Source organism: Cetorhinus maximus, chromosome 14 (assembly GCF_964194155.1).
Source record: "Cetorhinus maximus chromosome 14, sCetMax3.hap1.1, whole genome shotgun sequence".
Taxonomy (NCBI): domain Eukaryota; kingdom Metazoa; phylum Chordata; class Chondrichthyes; order Lamniformes; family Cetorhinidae; genus Cetorhinus; species Cetorhinus maximus.
This window is the reverse complement of record NC_135892.1, coordinates 66122319-66141890: the sequence shown is the minus strand read 5'-3', so window position 1 is coordinate 66141890 and position 19572 is coordinate 66122319. Positions and strand designations below refer to the sequence as shown.

Sequence of the window (19572 nt, the reverse complement as noted above, 5' to 3'; positions counted from 1 at the left end):
ATTGAGTCTGCTCCGCCATTCAACCATGGCTGATAAGTTTCTCAGCCCCATTCTCCCGCCTTCTTCCCGTAACCTTTGATCCCCTTACCAATCAAGAACCTATCTATCTCGGTCTTAAATACACTCAATGACCTGGCTTCCACAGCCTTCTGTGGCAATGAATTCCATAGATTCACCACTCTCTAGCTAAAGAAGTTTCTCCTCATCTCTGTTTTAAAAGGTCTTCCCTTTACTCTGAGGCTGTGCCTTCGGGTCCTAGTCTCTCCTACTAATGAAAACATATTCCCCATGTCCACTCTATCCAGGCCTTTCAGTATTCTGTAAGTTTCAATCAGATACCCCCTCATCCTTCTAAACTCCATTGGGTATAGACCCAGAGTCCTCAAACGTTCCTCATATGTTAAGCCTTTCATTCCTGGGATCATTTTCGTGAACCTCCTCTGGACCCTCTCCAGGGCCAGCACATCCTTCCTGAGATACGGGGCCCAAAATTGCTCACAATATTCTAAATGTGGTCTGACCAAAGCCTTATAAAGGCTCAGCAGCACATCCCTGCTTTTATATTCTAGTCCTCTTGAAATAAATGCCAACATTGCATTTGCCTTCCTAACTACCGACTCAAACTGCAAGTTAACCTTAAGAGAATCAAAAACAGAATTACCTGGAAAAACTCAGCAGGTCTGGCAGCATTGGCGGAGAAAAAAAGAGTTGAAGTTTCGAGTCCTCATGACCCTTCAACAGATCTGTTGAAGGGTCATGAGGGCTCGAAACTTCAACTCTTTTCTTCTCCACCGATGCTGCCAGACCTGCTGAGTTTTTCCAGGTAATTCTGTTTTTGTTTTGGATTTCCAGCATCGGCAGTAGTTTTTTGTTTTTAACCTTAAGAGAATCCTGGACTAGAACTCCCAAGTCCCTTTGCACTCCAGATTTCTGAATTCTCTCCCCATTTAGAAAATAGTCTATGCCTCTATTCTTCCTACCAAAGTGCATGACCTTACACTCCCCCACGTTGTATTCCTTCTGCCACTTCTTTGCCCATTCTCCCAACCTGTCCAAATCGTTCTGCAGCCTCCCCGCCTCCTCAATACTACCTGTCCCTCCACCTATCTTTGCATCATCTGCAAACTTAGCCAGGATGCCCTCAGTTCCTTCATCTAGATCATTAATGTATAAAGTGAAAAGTTGTGGTCCCAACACTGACGCCTGCGGAACTCCACTAGTCACCGGCCGCCATCCTGAGAAGGACCCCCTTATCCTCACTCTCTGCCTCCTGCCAGACAGCCAATCTTCTATCCATGCTAGTACTTTGCCTCTAACACCATGGGCTCTTATCTTACTGAGCAGCCTCCTGTGCGGCACCTTGTCAAAGGCCTCCTGGAAGTCCAAGTAGATAACACCCATTGGCTCTCCTTTGTCTAACTTACTCGTTACCTCCTCAAAGAATTCTAACAGATTTGTCAGGCATGACCTCCCCTTGATGAAACCATGCTGACTTTGCCCAATTTTACCATGAACTTCCAAGTATTCTGAAATCTCATCCTTAATAATGGACTCTAAAATCTTACCAATGACCGAGGTCAGGTCATTCGGCCTGTAATTTCCCGTCTTTTGTCTCACTCCCTTCTTAAACAGGGGGGTTATATTAATGATTTTCCAGTCCTCTGGGACCTTCCCTGACTCCAGTGATTCCTGAAAGATCGCCACTAACCCCTCCACTATCTCTTCAGCTATCTCCTTCAGAACTCTGGGGCGTAATCCATCTGGTCCAGGTGATTTATCCACCTTCAGACTTTTCAGTTTTCCTAGCACCTTCTCCTTGGTAATGGCCACCATACTCACCTCTGCCCCCGACTCTCTTGAACTTTGGGGTTGTCACTCGTGTCTTCCACCGTGAAGACTGACGCAAAGTACCTATTCAGTTCCTCCGCCATTTTTTTGTTCCCCACTACTACTTCTCCAGCGTCATTTTCCAGCGGCCCAATGTCCACTTTTGCCTCTCTCTTACCCTTTATATATCTAAAAAAACTCTTGCAATCTTCTTTTATATTACTGGCTAGTTTACCCACATATTTAATCTTCTCCCTCCTTATTTCTTTTTTAGTTGTTCTCTGTTGGTCTTTGTAGGCTTCCCAATCCCCTGGTTTCCCAGTGCTCTTTGCCGCATTGTATGCTTTCTCTTTAGCTTTTATGCTGTCCCTGACTTCCCTTGTCAGCCATGGTTGCCTTGTCCTACCTATAGGATGCTTCTTCTTCCTAGGGATTAATTTTTGCTGTGTCTCCCAAATTACTCCCAGAAACTCCTGCCATTGCTGTTCCACTGTCTTTCCTGCTAGGCTCATCTCCCAGTCAATTCTGGCCAGCTCCTCCCTCATGCCTCTGTAGTTGCCTTTATTCAACTGTAATACCGTTACATCTGATTCCAGATTTTTCCTTTCAAATTGCAGGGTAAATTCTATCATATTATGGTCACTTTCTCCTAAGGGTTCCTTCACCTTAAGCTCCCTTATCAATTACACATTACACATCACTAAATCTAGAATTGCCTGTTCCCTAGTGGGCCCCACCACAAGCTGCTCCAAAAAGCCATCTCGTAGACATTCCACAAATTCCTTTTCTTGGGATCCACTACCAACCTGATTTTCCCAGTCTACCTGAATATTGAAATCCCCCATGATCACTGTAACCTTGCCTATCTTACACGCCTTTTCTATCTCCTGGTGTATCTTGTGCCCCACATCCTGACTACTGTTCGGAGGCCTGTACATAACTCCCATTATGGTTTTTGCCTCGTATGGCGCATAATGTTGCATCGAAGAACCCACAACATTCTTCTTAGGTGATCACGCAGAGACCCAATATGTGAGCAAGCAGTCAGTACCCCTTAAACACATGATATCAATCATCTTATTTCTCTGAAGGAGAAACACTGAGGCCCTCATATAGAAAAAACAGATGCTGAATAAAGCACAACATTTTAATGTGACACTTACACTTCTTCTGTAATAATATAAACACCTGTGTAACCTTACTGTCTAAAATTGAACTTTTTGAAATGTTTCCATATGCTGGGACGACCTGCATCCCCAAAATCTGCAATGTGATGGGAGCAGGCTGCTGCTCTCTCTGCCCCGTGGCCTTTGATGACTATGGCTAGTGTCCTCTGGCAGCCCCAAGCCTGGATGGACCAGGGCATATAAGGTTGTCCTGCATTGGTGTAGGAGAGTCCTCTGTGGCCACTGCCACTGGAGGAGTTTTAATCACTGGCAGAGGGGCTGGGGAAATCCTAACACTATTTGGAGTGCCTTGAGAAGAACCCACAGGTGTCAGGTTGCATCTCCCCCACCTCTTGGTGCAACATAGTACCATCCTGCTTCCCATTGACTAAGGTGCATGTGGAGAGTTGTCCAAGGGCACTGGCAACCTCTCTCTCATCCACTGTTGCAGTGAGCTCATGGTGCCAGTGATGGTCTGCAGGGTTGCGCTGACTGGCTGGACGGCTGGTTTGTGATGCAGAGTGACACCAACAGCGTGGGTTCAATTTCCATACTGGCTGAGGTCATGAAGGCCCCGCCTTCTCAATCTCACCCCTCGCCTAAGATGTGGTGACCACCAGCCGTCTCTCTCTCTAATGAGAGTGCAGCCTATGGTCCTCTGGGACTACGGTGATTTTCAATATGTGGCCTCCTGGACTTGCCTCTCCATGGTAGTCACCACCCTCTCCATGGAAGAAGTAATCTGCTCTTGTACCTGAGACTTGGCAGAGGTCAGGATATGGATAGACTCCTCCATCATCCGTGAGTGTGTCTGCTCAAAGCCTCGGGTAGCTTTGCCAGATTCTCATATAAAAGCAAAATACTGCAAATGCTGGAAATCTGAAACAAAAACAGAAAATACTGGAAAACTCAACAGGTCCAACAGCATCTGTGGAGAGATCTCCTGCTGAGTTTTTCAGCATTTGCTGTTTTTCTGCCAGATTCTTCCCTGTTTGCCTCTGCAACTCCAACTAATTGAGTGTGGCCTCATCAGAGGCCCTTCATCAACCAGCAGCACAGCAGGGAAGTGCCCTCCAAAAGTCCTCTGGCTGCCAGTGGCCTTGCCTGTCACTCCCTCCCTCATCTGCATCTGCCTGAACCTGTGTGGTGCTCACCAGATTGTTACCCAGGGACTGACTCCCCAGTGAAGCAAGTGTGGGTGCAGGGGACAGGTATTATTACACTGTGCCCTCATAGACATCTGGATTGTTGTCCTCGGAGGCGATGTGAGGTCGAACTATGTCATAGGAACATAGGAGTGTAGCAACATCAGGTTTGGACCAAGCACCCTGCTCCCTTGCCAGCTCCAGTACTCCCAGCCCTGCCTCTGTCAGTGATGAATCTCTGGCACTCCGCCCTCTGTCTTGGATCTCTTCCCTGTATTGTGGTCCCTTTTGTCCTGCAAGCATAAGGGGAGAGAAACTAAGGCTTCAAGTGATGCTGAGGAGAATCTCCTGCTCCCGGATTGCCTCTTGGTTCCATGAGGTGGCAGGTTGCCCAGTTCTCCTTCCAATCCTCACAGTCCCCAGAAATTTGGATAAGGTGCAAAGGAAGGTGTAGATCCTGGTGACACACACACTTGCAGCCTTTGCAACTATGGAAGCTGGTGAGGGGGCAAACTGTACACATTGATGACCACCTATCCCTTGAGCATTCAGTGTCCCTACTTTTCCCGCCCACCTGTCATCTGCTTCTTGACAGTATGAAATTTAAACTCACCCTCACAGTGCGGAAGAGGCCAATCGTCCTTTATCGACATTGGACCCACGGCCTCGGATGCAGCCCATGCCGCTCACCTCTGCAGCAACCTCCGTCCAGGCGACCTTGATCATTCATCATGGTCTTTTTCGGCCATCAACTGGAACTAGAGTCTCTCTGCATTCCCAAATGACCTGGAGGAGGTCGCGTGGTGAGTTCTCACTGAAACATGGGGCAATGCGCTGGGTGGATTGTGACACCTCCAAAACACAGCTGAATCCATTGATGCCACCAACTGGACTTTTCCAAAGATGGACATTTCTTCTACCTGGACCCTCAAAGGTTCTCTGTTGTGACATTCACACATTTGGCCAGCTCAATTGCAATCCTCTCTCAGAAAGGCATGCATAATTTTAGCTTTTAAACAGGGCTTTCTGCTCTTTAAACATGGTGCCTTCTTCTGCATGGGGACCAGGTAACCCGGGTTTCCAGATGTCAGAGCCTCCCCTGCCACCTGATCCAATGGCAAGCCTGCATCACACATGTTCATTACCTTGCTCCCACTTGGTTGGGTTCAGGTAACCGCATCCTTCCTGCGCCAAATTCCCAACTTCTTCCAGGTCTGCCGGTAGACTCATGGATGGTAGGACAAAATCGAGCCCATTATTGCTATGTGATCTGCATCCTTCCTCATTGATATCCAAATCATCCAAAAACTTCTGTCCTATAAAAATTGTAGCTCTGAGGAAGCTGATACTTTTTTGGGATTGAGGGAAGAGGATACGACTTGGCAGTACAGGCTATGGACTTCAGTAAATTTATGTAACATCTATGTAATTCATTTGTCTTATGCAGATCATGTAAAAGCAATAACATCTAAAGTTATTGAATACACATTGCATCATTAAATGCTTGCTTTATTTCACCATAGTTTAGCCTTGCTCATTTTGCTATTTAATCAGTATGATGTTTTACCCCAGTATTGTGAACAATAAATTATCTCCAATAAAATGATTCATTAACACTATAGATTTTTTGACTACTTCTTTAGTCCCATGGTTATGTTTCCCTATTTGAATCATAACAAAAATATAACAATAACAACATTGTAAAAGGAATATCATATAAAAATTAAAATTGTAATAAATCTTGTCCGCAGGTAATCTACTGATGAAATTTTGTTGTGGGTATTTTGAATAACTTGTTCTTCTCAATGGGCAGCAGATCGATCACTTCTGTGGCTTCATATTTCAGACTATATTTGTTACACAGGCCTAACTGAAGGATAAGATTTTAGTTGCAGCATCTCGATAGCTATGATTATCATTGACTGGTTCATGGTTTGCCTGATAAACAGGTCAAGTTCTTTGCCTGTAAACAGCACCAAAATAGTTTCAGGAGAGTTTCTAATTGTAACCGATGAGCAGTCCATCATTTTAATCCTCTGCTATCAGCAATGCATACTCGTCTGTGCAAGAATAGCCCTGATCTCAGCAGCTCTGCATTCAGCCTTGGATTTATTTTTCGACGTATTTGGAAACACAGGCTTCTTTGCCTGAGCCTCTGTGGACAAGAGGCAGACATGTGCTGACTTTATATGGCGTGACAGCACACAATCAGATCAGTTCTGGGTCATTTTTATCAAGCCAAAAACTCGGCTGCAATTTTAGACCTGCTTCGCGTGTTACATCAATGCCAGATCTCAATTCGAATGAAAGATTTCACAACACCATAAAATGACAAAAAAAAACCACCATGAAAGAAAACTGCTTCACTTGTTTTGATGAGGGTTGTGCCTGGTAGCACCATGATTTTGCACCATATTGCTGTTCCCATGCATTGTTTGTTCAATGTAATGTTAAAACTTACAGATTTTTCTCCACGTTGCCACACACACAATGTGTTTCCAAACCACAGTCATGTCACAGGGCCTTGGCCAAGCACTTTCCTATGGGCAAAGAGGAATCAGCAGGTGAGGCGTTGTGTGTGGACACAAAAAATGAGCATGGAACTTTCAATATGTAAGTAATGTGTCAATTCTACGGAGCTGCTCCTTTGAAACTGATTCAACAACAACGTCACTGGGACCATGGGCAGAATTTTCCATTCAGCATGCGGGCACGTGCCCGACATGCTGAAACGTAATATGATGCGCGATGATGTCAGGCATGCGTCCCAACGTCATCGCGTTGTCTCGCGATATTTCATTCAGCGAACACATGCCAGAGTCGGTTGCGCGCCTGCCGATAATTGAAAGGCCTATTAAGGCCATTGACAAACTAATTAATTTCTAATGTACGCTGCCCGTCCAACCTAACAGTTGGTGGGCAAGTGAAAAGGCTAAGCGGCCTTAACGTTTTTTAGGTACTTCATCCACAAGCGGGATGAGGTTTCCTAAAGCTATTACAACTTAAATAAAAACATTCTTTGAAAAATAAAAACAGGTTCCATCTCATGTGACATGGTCACATTGGGGGACATGTTTCATAAAATTTTTACAGTATTTATTTATTTTTTTAACAATTGCTTCAATCTCCTTGAGGCAGCTCCATGCCTCAGGGAGATTGAAATGCTCCTTCGCGCGCATGCGTGAAAGAGTGCTGGACCCGACTCTCCCTCCTCCCCCCACCCGCACAGGTACTGCTCAGCGCTACCGCTCATGATCCATGCTGGGCGGGCCTTAATTGGCCTGCCCATGTGAAATCGCGGTGCAGAGCCGATAGCGGGTGGTGGGCGGCTCCACAACCGCCCCTGCCTGCTCCCGCCGAGCCCGCCTGATGAATGGAAAATTCTGCCTAATGACTATAAGCGAACCATCTGCTATATGGGGCAATGGTGGTGTAGTGGTAATGTCACTAAACTAGTAATCCAGAAACTTGGGTTAATGTGACAGGGGTTCAAATCCCACCATGGCAGAGTTTAAATTCAAATAATTAGTAAATCTGGAATTGAAAGCTAGCGTCAGCAATGGCAACCATTGTTAAATGCTGTAAAAACCCATCTGGTTCACTAATGTCCTTTAGAGAAGGAAATCTGCCATTTTCACCTGGTCTGGCTTACATGTGATTCCAGACACTTAGCAATGAGGTTGACTCTTAACTACCTTCTGAAATGGCCTAACAAAACTACACAGTTCAAGGGCAGTTAAGGATGGGTAACAAATGCTGGCCTTGCCATTGATGCTCATATTCCATGAAAGAATAAATTAAAAACAAGTTACAAGCTACTTGCAGCTCCCATGTATATCTTTAGCTGTCAGCACAAGAGAGGCGATAATAGAAACCTGAATGTGGTTTGACTGAAACATGGCGTCCAGGTGGCAATCCCTTGCCCCTTATTTGAGCCTCCCCACATGTTTACACTTTGCACCAACTGCCCAGCGTGAAATGAGTGCTGGCGGTGTGGCCCTTATCATCAAATTACATCTTGGTCACTCCCCCTACTCCTGTGTCACTTTTTTCTCCTTCAAGCACCTGACCTTGTTCCCCTCCCTACCTGTCCTTTAAAATCCTTGTAAGTCCATTCCGATTTTATTATCAAGATATCCTCCCTCCTTTCCTCCTTCACCCTCTGCATTGCGTGAATCTTCATCCTCTGTGATTTCAGTCTTCATCTCAGCTCCCCTTGCCCCCTTTTTTCCTGAATTCACTGCACTCCTGTCCTTAATCCTAAATGCCTCCCTCCACATGAACTCTCCTACCCATACTCAAAGCTACCCCCTCAACCTTGCCATCTTCAGATCTGGCTTAACTTGACAGTGAATTCCGTTTGTAAAAATAAATCTAAAGCAATGCTGAAAAGCTCACCGTTAAATAATATAAAGTGGCCAAAGCACAGACATAGAACACAGCAGAAATGTGATGATTCCTGCAGCAAGTTTATAATTGTGCTATATTTACAACACACAGTTTTCAGGTTGTCATAATGAACTGAGTTAAGAGTAGAAGACTGAAAAGGGTTTTGATTTGAAGAGTTATAAAGCAAGAATACATGTCTTCCATTTAATACACCTCTTAAGACACCTCAAATCAATTGACCCACAATTAATAATCCATTCACTATGGCTAAGTAGGGAGAAGAAACCAATGTATAGCATCAGACATTAAACTGGGTCAAACTCTTATCCTTATAATACCACCCTGAGTCATACCTGGCACAAAGAATAACGATTGTGGCGGTTGAAGGCTAATGATCTCAACCATAGGATATTGTTCCAGGAGTTCCTCAGAGCAGTACCTTAGAACCAATCATATCCAGTTTCTTCAATAATTACTTTCCCCTCACCATAAGGCCAGAAATTTGCTGATGATTGCAATGTTCAGCTACATCCACAATCACTCAGATAATGAAGCAGTCCATACCACATGCAGTAAGATATAAACAACATCTAGACTTGGGCTGATAAATGGTAAATAATGGTTAAGCCGCACAAGTGTCAGGCAATGGCCATTTCTAACAAGTGAGCTTAATCACTTCCACATGACATTCAATGGGATTACTTTCACTGAGACCTCCACGATCATCATCCTGGAGATTGTCATTTACCAGAAACTCAACTGGACTAGCCAAATAAATGTTGTGGCTACTACAACAGGTCAAAAGCTGGTTATTCTGCAGCAAGTGACTCCATTTCTGATTCTCCAAAGCCTTTTGATCAAGGAAATGAAAACCAGATGGGTTGTAAAAGAAGCTACTGACTTGCTTGTGCCCAATTTGCACCATCACCTAAGATGAATTTCACCCCCCAGTGACACTGACCATGTTCCCATTAAGCGTAGTGTAAGGCAGATCACAGACTGCTTGGACAGAGGAAGTTGGATCACAAATCCATGAAATATGATGACAAACTCATTAAACAGAACCAGAGCACAATCGCACAAGACAGATCACCAATTTAATAGAAAGATCACAAACCCATTTTACAGTGAGGTAGATAGCTTACAATCCCATTGTGCATACAGAGTGAAACACAGTTAAAGACAATATGAAGATTACATGTTAGATTCACATGGATGTTATCAAAGATGAAGAGCCAGAATTATGAAGAAGACTTGAGCAGTTGGTGCTTTTTTTGAAGAGAGATGAAAAGCTTAATTGGTGAACTGACTGAGACCTTCAAGATTCTGAATAGTTTGGATAAATTCTGAGATTATTTCCTTTGGTTAGCATTATGGCAATGAGGGGGCTATAATAAGGGAACAGGGCAGTGGGATTAATTTTGAATTGCTTTACCAAAGAGTTGGCACAGAAAATAATGGACCAAATAGCATTGTACTATATAATTCTGTGATTCTCAGGGGCCATTTGTTTAGGATAACAAAAATAATTAAATGGTGAGAAAAATTTTAAAATAGATGGCAATTATATTGTGAAAATTCTTGTCTCAAAATATTATTGAAGCAGAGTCCATAAAAATTTGAAAAATGAATTAATTATTTAATGTTCTTTTTCAAATACCTAAGATAATTTTTTCTTTACAGAAACAATTTGGGAATGAGTTATGTTTAAGTTGTGCTTTAAAATAGTGAATTCACAGCTTGGAAGACAGAGAAAATTACAAAAAAGACCCATGTATAGTCAACTAGATCTGACAAGGGTGCTTGGCACAGAGAGCAGGCATATCAAGTCACCTCAAGCCCAGAGCCAGTGAAGATCAAAAAAAAGAAAGTGAGCCCACTAACAGAATGTGGATGTTTCCATTATGTTTCTTGTTCTTGAGAAGGACTTTGTGGTTAGTTAAAACAAGGTGAGATTTGATTACATGTTATCCTGTACATCAACTGTTGTTTCTGAAAAAAGCAGCTGAATGTCACATCTTTTAAATAACTGGAGTGCTGGTGCTGGCCAATAAAGAAACCAGCCATTATCTAACAGCCATTTCATTCACAGATTTCAACCAGTGTTAGAAATCCAATGTTAGACTGGCTAGACTGGATATCCTTCTTCCTACCAGAGAAGAGTTGGGTAGGACTTCCACCAGCTGCCCTTACCCTGCCATCCTTCTGGGATGCAGCTATTTGTGTTTGCAGAGCTGGCTGCTGGCAGGATTCTTGGTAACTGGAGGGAGCCTGCTGCTGCTGTCAGAAAAGGAAAATGCAAACCTTTGGGCAGCAGGACTACCACAGTAGCACTGCAAGGAGTGGAGGCTGACGTGGAGATCTAACAATGGTCACACTTTGGGACTTAGGAGAGTGAGAGTTATCTGCTAATGGGCTTCCACCATGAAGGAGGACATCAGAAAAGCTTCTGTCACTGCCTCAGTAACTCTGCCACTCTTATGACCATCCCTGATGCTGACAGTAGAAGGAAGAGAAATTGCTTTACTGCATGTCATGAAAGGTGTGTAAAGTAAAGAATGAGTGATCAGTGCATTTCCCTGTGGAGGTGTTTGGAAATAAAAACCCAGTTCAGGACGAAGATGAAATAAGAGGCCTGCCTGGGCTAAAGGTCCAGCCTAACATCTCTAGGCATCAGTCAGAGCCATGGCTAATTGTAGTTAATAGGCAAGTTTCACTGCAGTTGTGTCAGAATTGAAAATGCATGTGAAAACTATATGATTTGCCACATGGGTTCTCTGTAACTTTGGCAATAGAGCCAGAGGAACCCCAGTGTTTGTCACCTCCACATTAGGCTATTCTGAAGCTCTTGCGACCATCCTCCATGCATTGTAAACTTCAGCTTATCCAAAATTTTGCTGCCTCTATCTAATCCTGCCCACCAATCACAATGTCTCATGGGGCAGAAGTTTGGCGGGTCCTCTCCGCTCACTAAAAATATGGTCAGTGTGAGGAAGCAACCTCCTGGTAGCAGACCGAGGACCAGCAACACTGAAGCACTGAGACACACCCCTCCTCTGTTGCCAATGCAGGAAAATGGCTGCAGCTGAGGCTGCATGCCACCCTGTGAAGGTATTTTCCCTCCGCTAACGTGGGTCTGGCAACCGTGGATGTGATAACAGGACACTTAGAAAATATCAATGGGATTAGACAAAGTCAACATGGATGTATGAAAGGGAAATCATGTTTGATGAACTAAATAGCAGAATAGAAAAGGGAGAATCAGTGGATGTGGTGTATCTGGATTTTCAAAAAGCTTTTGATAAAGTCCCACACAAAGGCCAGGATTTTCTGGTTGTCAGGCGGGCTCGGCTGTGAAATGGACGGCTGCCCACGATCGGGCCCCGACTGTGATTTCACACTAGCCAGCCCGCGTGAATCGCGCTCTGCCGTGCTGCCTGTGGGGTGGGGGCGGGAAGAGGGCGAGCGCGGCAGCTCGTGCATGCACACAGGTAAAAGCTCCCTGAAGCACAGAGCTGCCTCAGGGAGCTGAAGAATTTCCAGATAAACAATAAAGAATTTAAAAATGTTAAAAAAAAAACATTCCCTCATGTGACTATGTCACACGAGCACGGACACTTTAGAGATGAGTGCAAAAAGTTTTTTTTTTAAATCACTGGACGAAACCTCATCCCGCCTGTGGATGAGATTCCGCCTAAAATGCAAAGGCCGTTTGGCCTTTTCGCCCGCTCGCCAACTGAATGGTTGGACGGGCAGTGAAAAATTTAGATCAATTAGTTCATTAAAGGCCTTAACAGACCGCTTAATTGTCGGCGGGCGTGCTTGCCGACTGAAATATTGCGCGAACGTGCAATGACATCAGGACCCTCGCCCGATGCCGTCACGTGTCATTTTACGCTCATTCGGATCGGGCGCATGCCTGCCTGACAAGCACAATAGTCTGGCCAAGAAATTTGTGTACAAAAGATGGTGTGTACCATCTACAAGATGCACTGCAGGAATTCACCAAGGCTCCTTCACTAGCACGTTCCAAACCCACGACCACTATCATCTAGAAGGACAAGGGTAGCAGGTAGATGGGAACACCACCATCTACCAGTTCCCCTCCAAGTCACTCACCATCCTGATTTGGAAATATAACGCTCTTCCTTCACTGTCGCTGGGTCAAAATTCTGGAACTCCCTTCCTAACAGCACTGTGGGTGTACCTACACCACATGGACTGCAGCGGTTCAAGAAGGCAGCTCACTACCACCTTCTCAAGGGCAACTAGAGATGGGCAATAAATGCCGGCCCAGCCAGCAAAACTCACATCCTGTAAGTAAATAAAAAAAATATTTAAGCACATGGGATTGGGAGTAATATTTTGGCATGGATTGAGAATTGGTTAGCAGACAGAAAACAGATTAGGAATAAATGGATCTTTTTTGGAATGGTAATCAATGACTAGTGAGGTACCACAGGGATCAGTGTGTGGGCCCCAGCTATTCACAAAATATATCAATGTTTTGGATGAGGGAACCAAAAGTAATATTTACAAGTTTGCTGACAACACAAAACTATGTGCGAATGTGAGTGGTAAGGAGGATATTATGCTGCTTCAAGGCAATTTAGGCAAGTTGATAGAGTGGACGAATACATGGCAGATGCAGTATAACGTGGATAAGTGTGAAGTTATCCACTTTGGTAGGAAAAACAGAATAGCAGAGTACTATTTAAATGGTGATAGATTGGGAAATGTTGATGTACAAAGGGACCTGGGTATCCTTGCACACCAATCACTGAAAGCAAGCATGCAGGTGCAGCAAGCAGTTAAGGTGGCAAATGGTATGCTGGCCTTCATTGCGAAGACTGGAGTACAGGAGCAAGGGTGTCTTACTGCAGCTGTACAGGGTCTTGGTGAGACCACATCTGCAGTAGTGTGCGCAGTTTTGGTCTCCTTACCTAAGAAAGGATACACTTGCCACAGAGGGAATGCAGCAAAGGTTCACCAGACTGATTCCTGGGATGGCAGGATTGTCATATAAAGAGAGATTGGGCTGACTAGGGCTGTATTCACTGGAGGAGAGGGGATCTCATGGAATGTATAAAATGCTGACAGGGCTGGACAGACTAGATGCAGGGATGATGTTTTCTCTGGCTGGGGCGGGCGTCTACAACAAGGGGTCACAACCTCAGGTTACTGGGTAGGCCATTTAGGACTGAGATGAGGAGAAACTTTTTCACTCAGAGGGTGGTGAACCTGTGGAATTCTCTGTCACAGAGGGCTGTGGAGGCCAGGTCACTGAATATATTTAAGAAGGAAATAGATAGATTTCTAGACTCTAAAGGGGTCTAGGGGTATGGGGAAGAGAACAAAAGTAAGGCGTTGAGATAGAGGATCAGCCATGATCGTATTGAATGGTGGAGCAGGCTCGAAGGGCCAAATAACCTACTCCTACTTCTATTTTTCCATGTTATTCTCAAAGTGCCGAGCGGACACCCCTTGCCATTGACATCAGGGACTAACCCACCATCCTTAATTGCACAGCAAGCACACCGTCTGGCCATTGACTGGGTGATCCAACAAAATGTGTCATGCCCACAACATGCTAATGTGTCATGCCCACAACATGTATGGGCTGGATATCAGGGTCCCTACTGCAAAACAAAAATTCTGTCTCTTGACTCAAATTTAAAGTTCTCATTGGCATGTTTAAATTGCTTCATGGCCTTGTCCTTCTATCTCTGTAAACTTCTCCAGCTTTACAACCTTCAGTCCTCTCCTTTCCTCTGGCTTCTCATGCCACCCTCTCTTTGCCCCTCCATTGGTCACCGTGCCTTCAGTTATCTACACTCACGATCTGGAATTCTTTCTCTGGACCCCTCAGCCTCTCCCTCTTGAAAAAGAGAGTCATTAAAACCCACCTCTCTGATCAAGTATTCATTCACTCTTCCTAACATCTCCTCCTTTGACAGTGTGTCCAATTGTGTTTCTGGAAAGAAACTTAATTCATTTTATAAAGAAAAATGTCCCCAAGTTGTTGCTGTTTCCACTGAGATTTCCACTGCACTTCAACAATGTGATGGTGGAAATTCAACCCTCTGGAAAGACGAGGGAGAGATATCATACTCAATAATGTGAACTTCATCCGGTGCAATCAGGAATCACAGGAAGTGAAAACGATCTGTGGCAGTATGGCAAAGTGGGTGATAGTGATCTACTTCCTGACTTTCTATATTTTAGTTTAAAGTTCTACCTCTGTACTCTCATTATTTTTCTTTCCACCATGATTGTGCTTCAGCGCATTCTGAATCCAGGCCTCGAATTCAGTGTTCCCCATTCAAATTCTTTCCCAATTATTTTTTCTACATGACAGCTTCCACTTCAAGCTAAAGCTTTAACTTGTTTAAATAATAAGACTGAACTTAACCAGCTGCAAGCTTTGTCTGAGTAAAATAACTGAATCCAAATACTTGCCAAATTTGACCAATTTAAAAACTGTTTCAGCTCATCCCCCCACCATTGCCCCCCCGCCCCATTTGAACTGGTGCAGGTGGCATATTCTAGAACAGTAATAAATATAGTTTTCATCCAATCTTCAAAAAGTACATCTGGAACTCTAAATACTCACTCATCTTACTGTCCATCCCAATTATGCTACTTGGAAGGATTCCTCACTGGTAAATATTACATGCCCACAACACCGAGAAAGAAAAATCCATACAATTCCATGATAAACTTGAACAATTGGGAATTTTTGGGGCTAGAGAGGGTTCATCTTAAACAGAATTATGCAACATTTATTAAAAATTTGCCCTACAATAGGCTGTCTAGTGTACAGTTAAAATGCCTGATACTAGGTTCTTCACAATCATTATATTTTACGGGAAGCAGCTCAAGGAAGCCCACTTCAGACAAATGTCCCAGTTGCAACGATGAGCGTGTTTTGTGTAATTAGTAAACCTGACACACAGAAACAAAACTATAGTCCAAATGGTTATACATAATTTTTTTTTATAAACAAAATTATACACAGACAACAGTAACACACAGATTGTGTGTGAAAAATATTAAATAACATTTTTCTTTAACATTCTGATCTAACATGTTTCAAAGAAATTGCCGCAGTACATGTGGTACTGTGACCAGAATTTAAAGTAAAAAATTGCTTTTCATTGAGTTCCCCCGCACCCCATCCCTCCCCCACCAGTTTGAGTAGGTGCATGTTGCTGACTATTTACATAAGGAAAATGCACCCAGCTCCATCCATTTGGTATTCCACACACAAATCAATTATTGCACAATGAGCCTCAGAGGGCATGTAATGGATGAGACCATTTTAAATTCAACTCCCACAATTCTATTTAACCCTCATAGAAAAATATAACCAGCATTAACAGGACCTGAACACACAAAATAATCAGGTTTCTCTTTACAATTCTTTCTTCATTAGCTTAGTGGAGATTAGTTGCAGCTACGTGCGTGTTGGGTTCCTTCACTGTGACCAATCTGCTTTGGCAACCTTTGGATAGTTGAAAGGACATTTCTTGGTAAATTTCCAGACCATATACCCACTATCATGTTCTTCCCTTCATTTCCAGTTGCTTGTTGCTGTCTATGAACCTGCACAGACCACCAACTGTATAATTCCACAATCAATGATAATGCAGTCTTTCTTAGGTTCTCAGTTCCAGCATAGTATAAGACGCTTCAAAACGTCAAGGGGAGATAAACATCACTTTTAAAAACGACCTACAAAAAGTCAACCAGGTCACTTTAGACAACTGTCTCCACCCCGACCAGCTTTGGTGTGAGAATTCGAGGAGTGACACCATTGTTTAGGTCTTCTTCAAATTCCAGCAACTGTCCCATGAAATTGAGGTTTGGGGAAATAATTGGTCTCTTTCCTTTAACAAATTTGTAGGCATCGGTCATGGTCATCCGTGTGTGCTTCATCAGATAGGCAATAACAATTGTAGCAGAACGAGAAACACCAGCTTGACAGTGAATGAGCAGCCCTTTGCTGCTCTGGTGAGCTTCCTCTGAAAGCAAAGGAAACAAAATATGTTACACTTTGTTGGCAGGCCTGTCAGAGAATACAACCACCCTTGCGACATTTTTTGACGAGACTGAAAATAATTAAAATTGAATAAGCATCTGAAGAGTGATTAATATAATAGGAATGAGAAAGGGTCTTCAGTGCATATTCTAAGTGTGCTGTTGTTGCCTATGTAAACTATATACTTACATAATAATTCAAGACTGAAATTTAAAGTTCTATTTCTATTTATCTATCTAATGATCTACATTATTTTGCAAATGGCTGTCTCTACCAACCACCCTATTCTTACATCATCAGCAAATGTGCAGTTGGATGTGTTATCTAAACCATTTATCTAGATCTAAAAAAGACATTCAAACACTGGCCCTTGTGGGACTCGATTGGGGACTTCCAAGACTGACATTACTCATCTGATAAGAGCTGTCAGAAGCCATTTAAGAATAGAAAACTATCACTATTCAACTCTGAATTCCTGTAGCTATTGGTTTAATTAGAAGTTTATCATGTGGAACTTTGTTCAAGGTTCTGGAAAGTTGAAAATACTTTAAGAAATATGAATGAAAGAGATTTTTGAACAGGCAACAAAAAGCAAAGAGGTAAAATATCAACAATATATTTGTAGCAAATACATTACCATGTTCACATAAAATTCATCTGTTAAAATAGTGCACAGTGGAATTCCATTTAAATTTTTGCAACATATTCACTACAAATATCATGGTTGGCGTTCGACAAGATCTTTAACAAGCAAGATGCTGTATTTTTATCTTTTCACCAATTTCTCAGAATTCAAAATATGGCCCCTGCTCTCCAAATCATTTATTCCTAACCTCTAAACAATTGAAAACCCCAAACTTTAAATATGGCTAGATGGATACACAAAGCAATTTCTAAAAGGCCTGAACAAAGAACTTCCTGTGTATGTGTGCACAGAGCACTGAACCAATTAGGATGTATTTGTTTTATGGCTAAAGAAATACCTTAGCATATGTTGAAATGACAACAGAACTCACTCTTAAAATCTAAAGCTCGACATCATCCTAAGATTTCTGATCACCTATGCTATGTAAAATCTACTACTTCCAATAATCAAAGAGAGGTTCATAAACAGTGCTAGATAATCCAAGGCACTTGGTAGACTGAGTGAATGACAGATCAAACAGTCCACTTGAGCACAATAAATATAATCAATCCTGGATTTTGTATGCAGCTGCCCAGTTGCGAACATCAATGATCACAGGTGCTAGCTGATAAAAGCAGTGGAAGTGCCACAAACACTACCAAAGAAGCAATCTTCTGGATCGGTGCTTCAGGGTGCTTAACACAGCTTTATATATGATGTGAACTTTCAGAAATTTCTATTGAGCTTGCAATTATTTTGCACATTTGCTGCTGCATTGATTGTTAAAAGAGTTTCTGCAGCAACACTACATAGGTAGTCTACAGCTAGCCACAGGTGCAGGCTTTATTCTATATTCCTTCCCATTAATGTAAATGAAATAGTAAGACATTCAGGATATTTTACATGGTCTGAATTGTCTTACAACTTTGAAAGATTGATTTTTTTAAAACTTCATTGGAATGGCAAACTCTGGGTTAAATGTTGAAGAAACAAATAATATTTTCTGATACACAGCAAGATTGAAGCAAGCCCTGCAAAACAACCTAACTACAATCGCTTGGACACTAAATATCAAATCAGTATTATAGGATCAAATACAAACTAAAGGATTAATTATTATTTTTGAGGGACTAAGTCTGTTAACTATGATAAAGGCATTATTTGATTTCAGTCATTTTGCACAGATGGATGGTGAACACTCTCCCGTCCATGAGGTGGGACTCTGTATTCAATGTGAAGCAATGCAAAAACTATAAGCCATCTTTCGAGAATCTGACTGAATATTAATACCAGTTCCTGAACTCTGTTGCTACAGTAATTTTACAATTGGGTTTCCCCAAATATTTGGACTTGTCAAGTATGCAACTCATAAGAGACTATTTTTATTAACAATAATTGAGCTGCACTTAAGAGCTGTAAAACATTGTAACTGCCAATACGTCAGAATGTAAAAACAAGCTTAAAAATAGTAAAATGTAGTACTGCTGAAATCCTTCATAGGATAGGCTAGGGCGAAGCCAATTCTGGGCCATCTGGAGTAGAAAATGTGATCCGCACCACTACAGAAGGTATGATAACTGCAGGCTAACTGCAAAACTAATCATTCCTATAGGAAATATTTTGCTGCTTTTTTCCAACAACTTCCATTTCTAAAGATATCCACATGTCATAGGAGGATAGTAATGAAAGATTATAAAAATACATTTTAGTATCCAATCCAATTTTTCGAGCAGAAAGTGAAATTATTAACAGTATGCATTAGAGGAAGTTCAAAATAATTTCAAATACATTGGATATAGTGCAACTGGGTGAAATGCACCAGTCCTCACCAGTGATGAGTGCCTCACATGCCATCAGCTGTGACCAGAAATTGGAAATTCTATCTTAACATTGTGCAGGCCACAAAAATAAACAGAAATTTTGTCTGAAGCATTTTGTCTTTATTTTTAAGATAAAGCACATTTTAAGTGGGAGTGGGTTTTGGACAGGTGGAGGTGAGCATTAACCCTCCCCAGATATCAGTTTTAGGTCTGGGAAATGTTAAACTCCTGGGCCTCATTTATGTCATACAAGCCAGATGCACACCCAAAATGGAAATCAAGAGTCATGTGGCTGGCTTCTACAATGGCAAAACTGTACAGCCAGCATGCTGCTTGATAATACCAAGGTAAGCCAATGCAGGGAGATCTGGCCACTTACGGTGGCCAGGGTAGTATGGACCCAGACTTTCCTTGTGGGGCCTGGGAGGAGTGTGTCTGCGCCTCTTGAGTTTACCAAGAAAAGTTCTTGCTCATCTTACAAGGCCTTCTCCAAGGGTGTATAACCAGTGACCAAACTGTTGCCACCTATTTTACACACACGCACAAAGTAAAAAGTTCT

The 19572-nt window shown here is 42.7% G+C and overlaps 1 protein-coding gene across 2 annotated transcripts in view; it reads right to left on the bottom strand.

The window, feature by feature from the left end:
* Positions 1–15504: 15504 nt before the first annotated feature.
* Positions 15505–19572, bottom strand: part of dusp10 (dual specificity phosphatase 10) — a 38006-nt gene continuing 33938 nt past the window's right edge. For both annotated transcript variants that reach the window (XM_078557009.1, XM_078557010.1), the window contains one exon: positions 15505–16551. In XM_078557009.1, the coding sequence (XP_078413135.1) occupies positions 16286–16551 (266 nt within the window). In that variant the 3' untranslated portion in view covers positions 15505–16285. The remainder of the gene's footprint in view (positions 16552–19572) is intronic.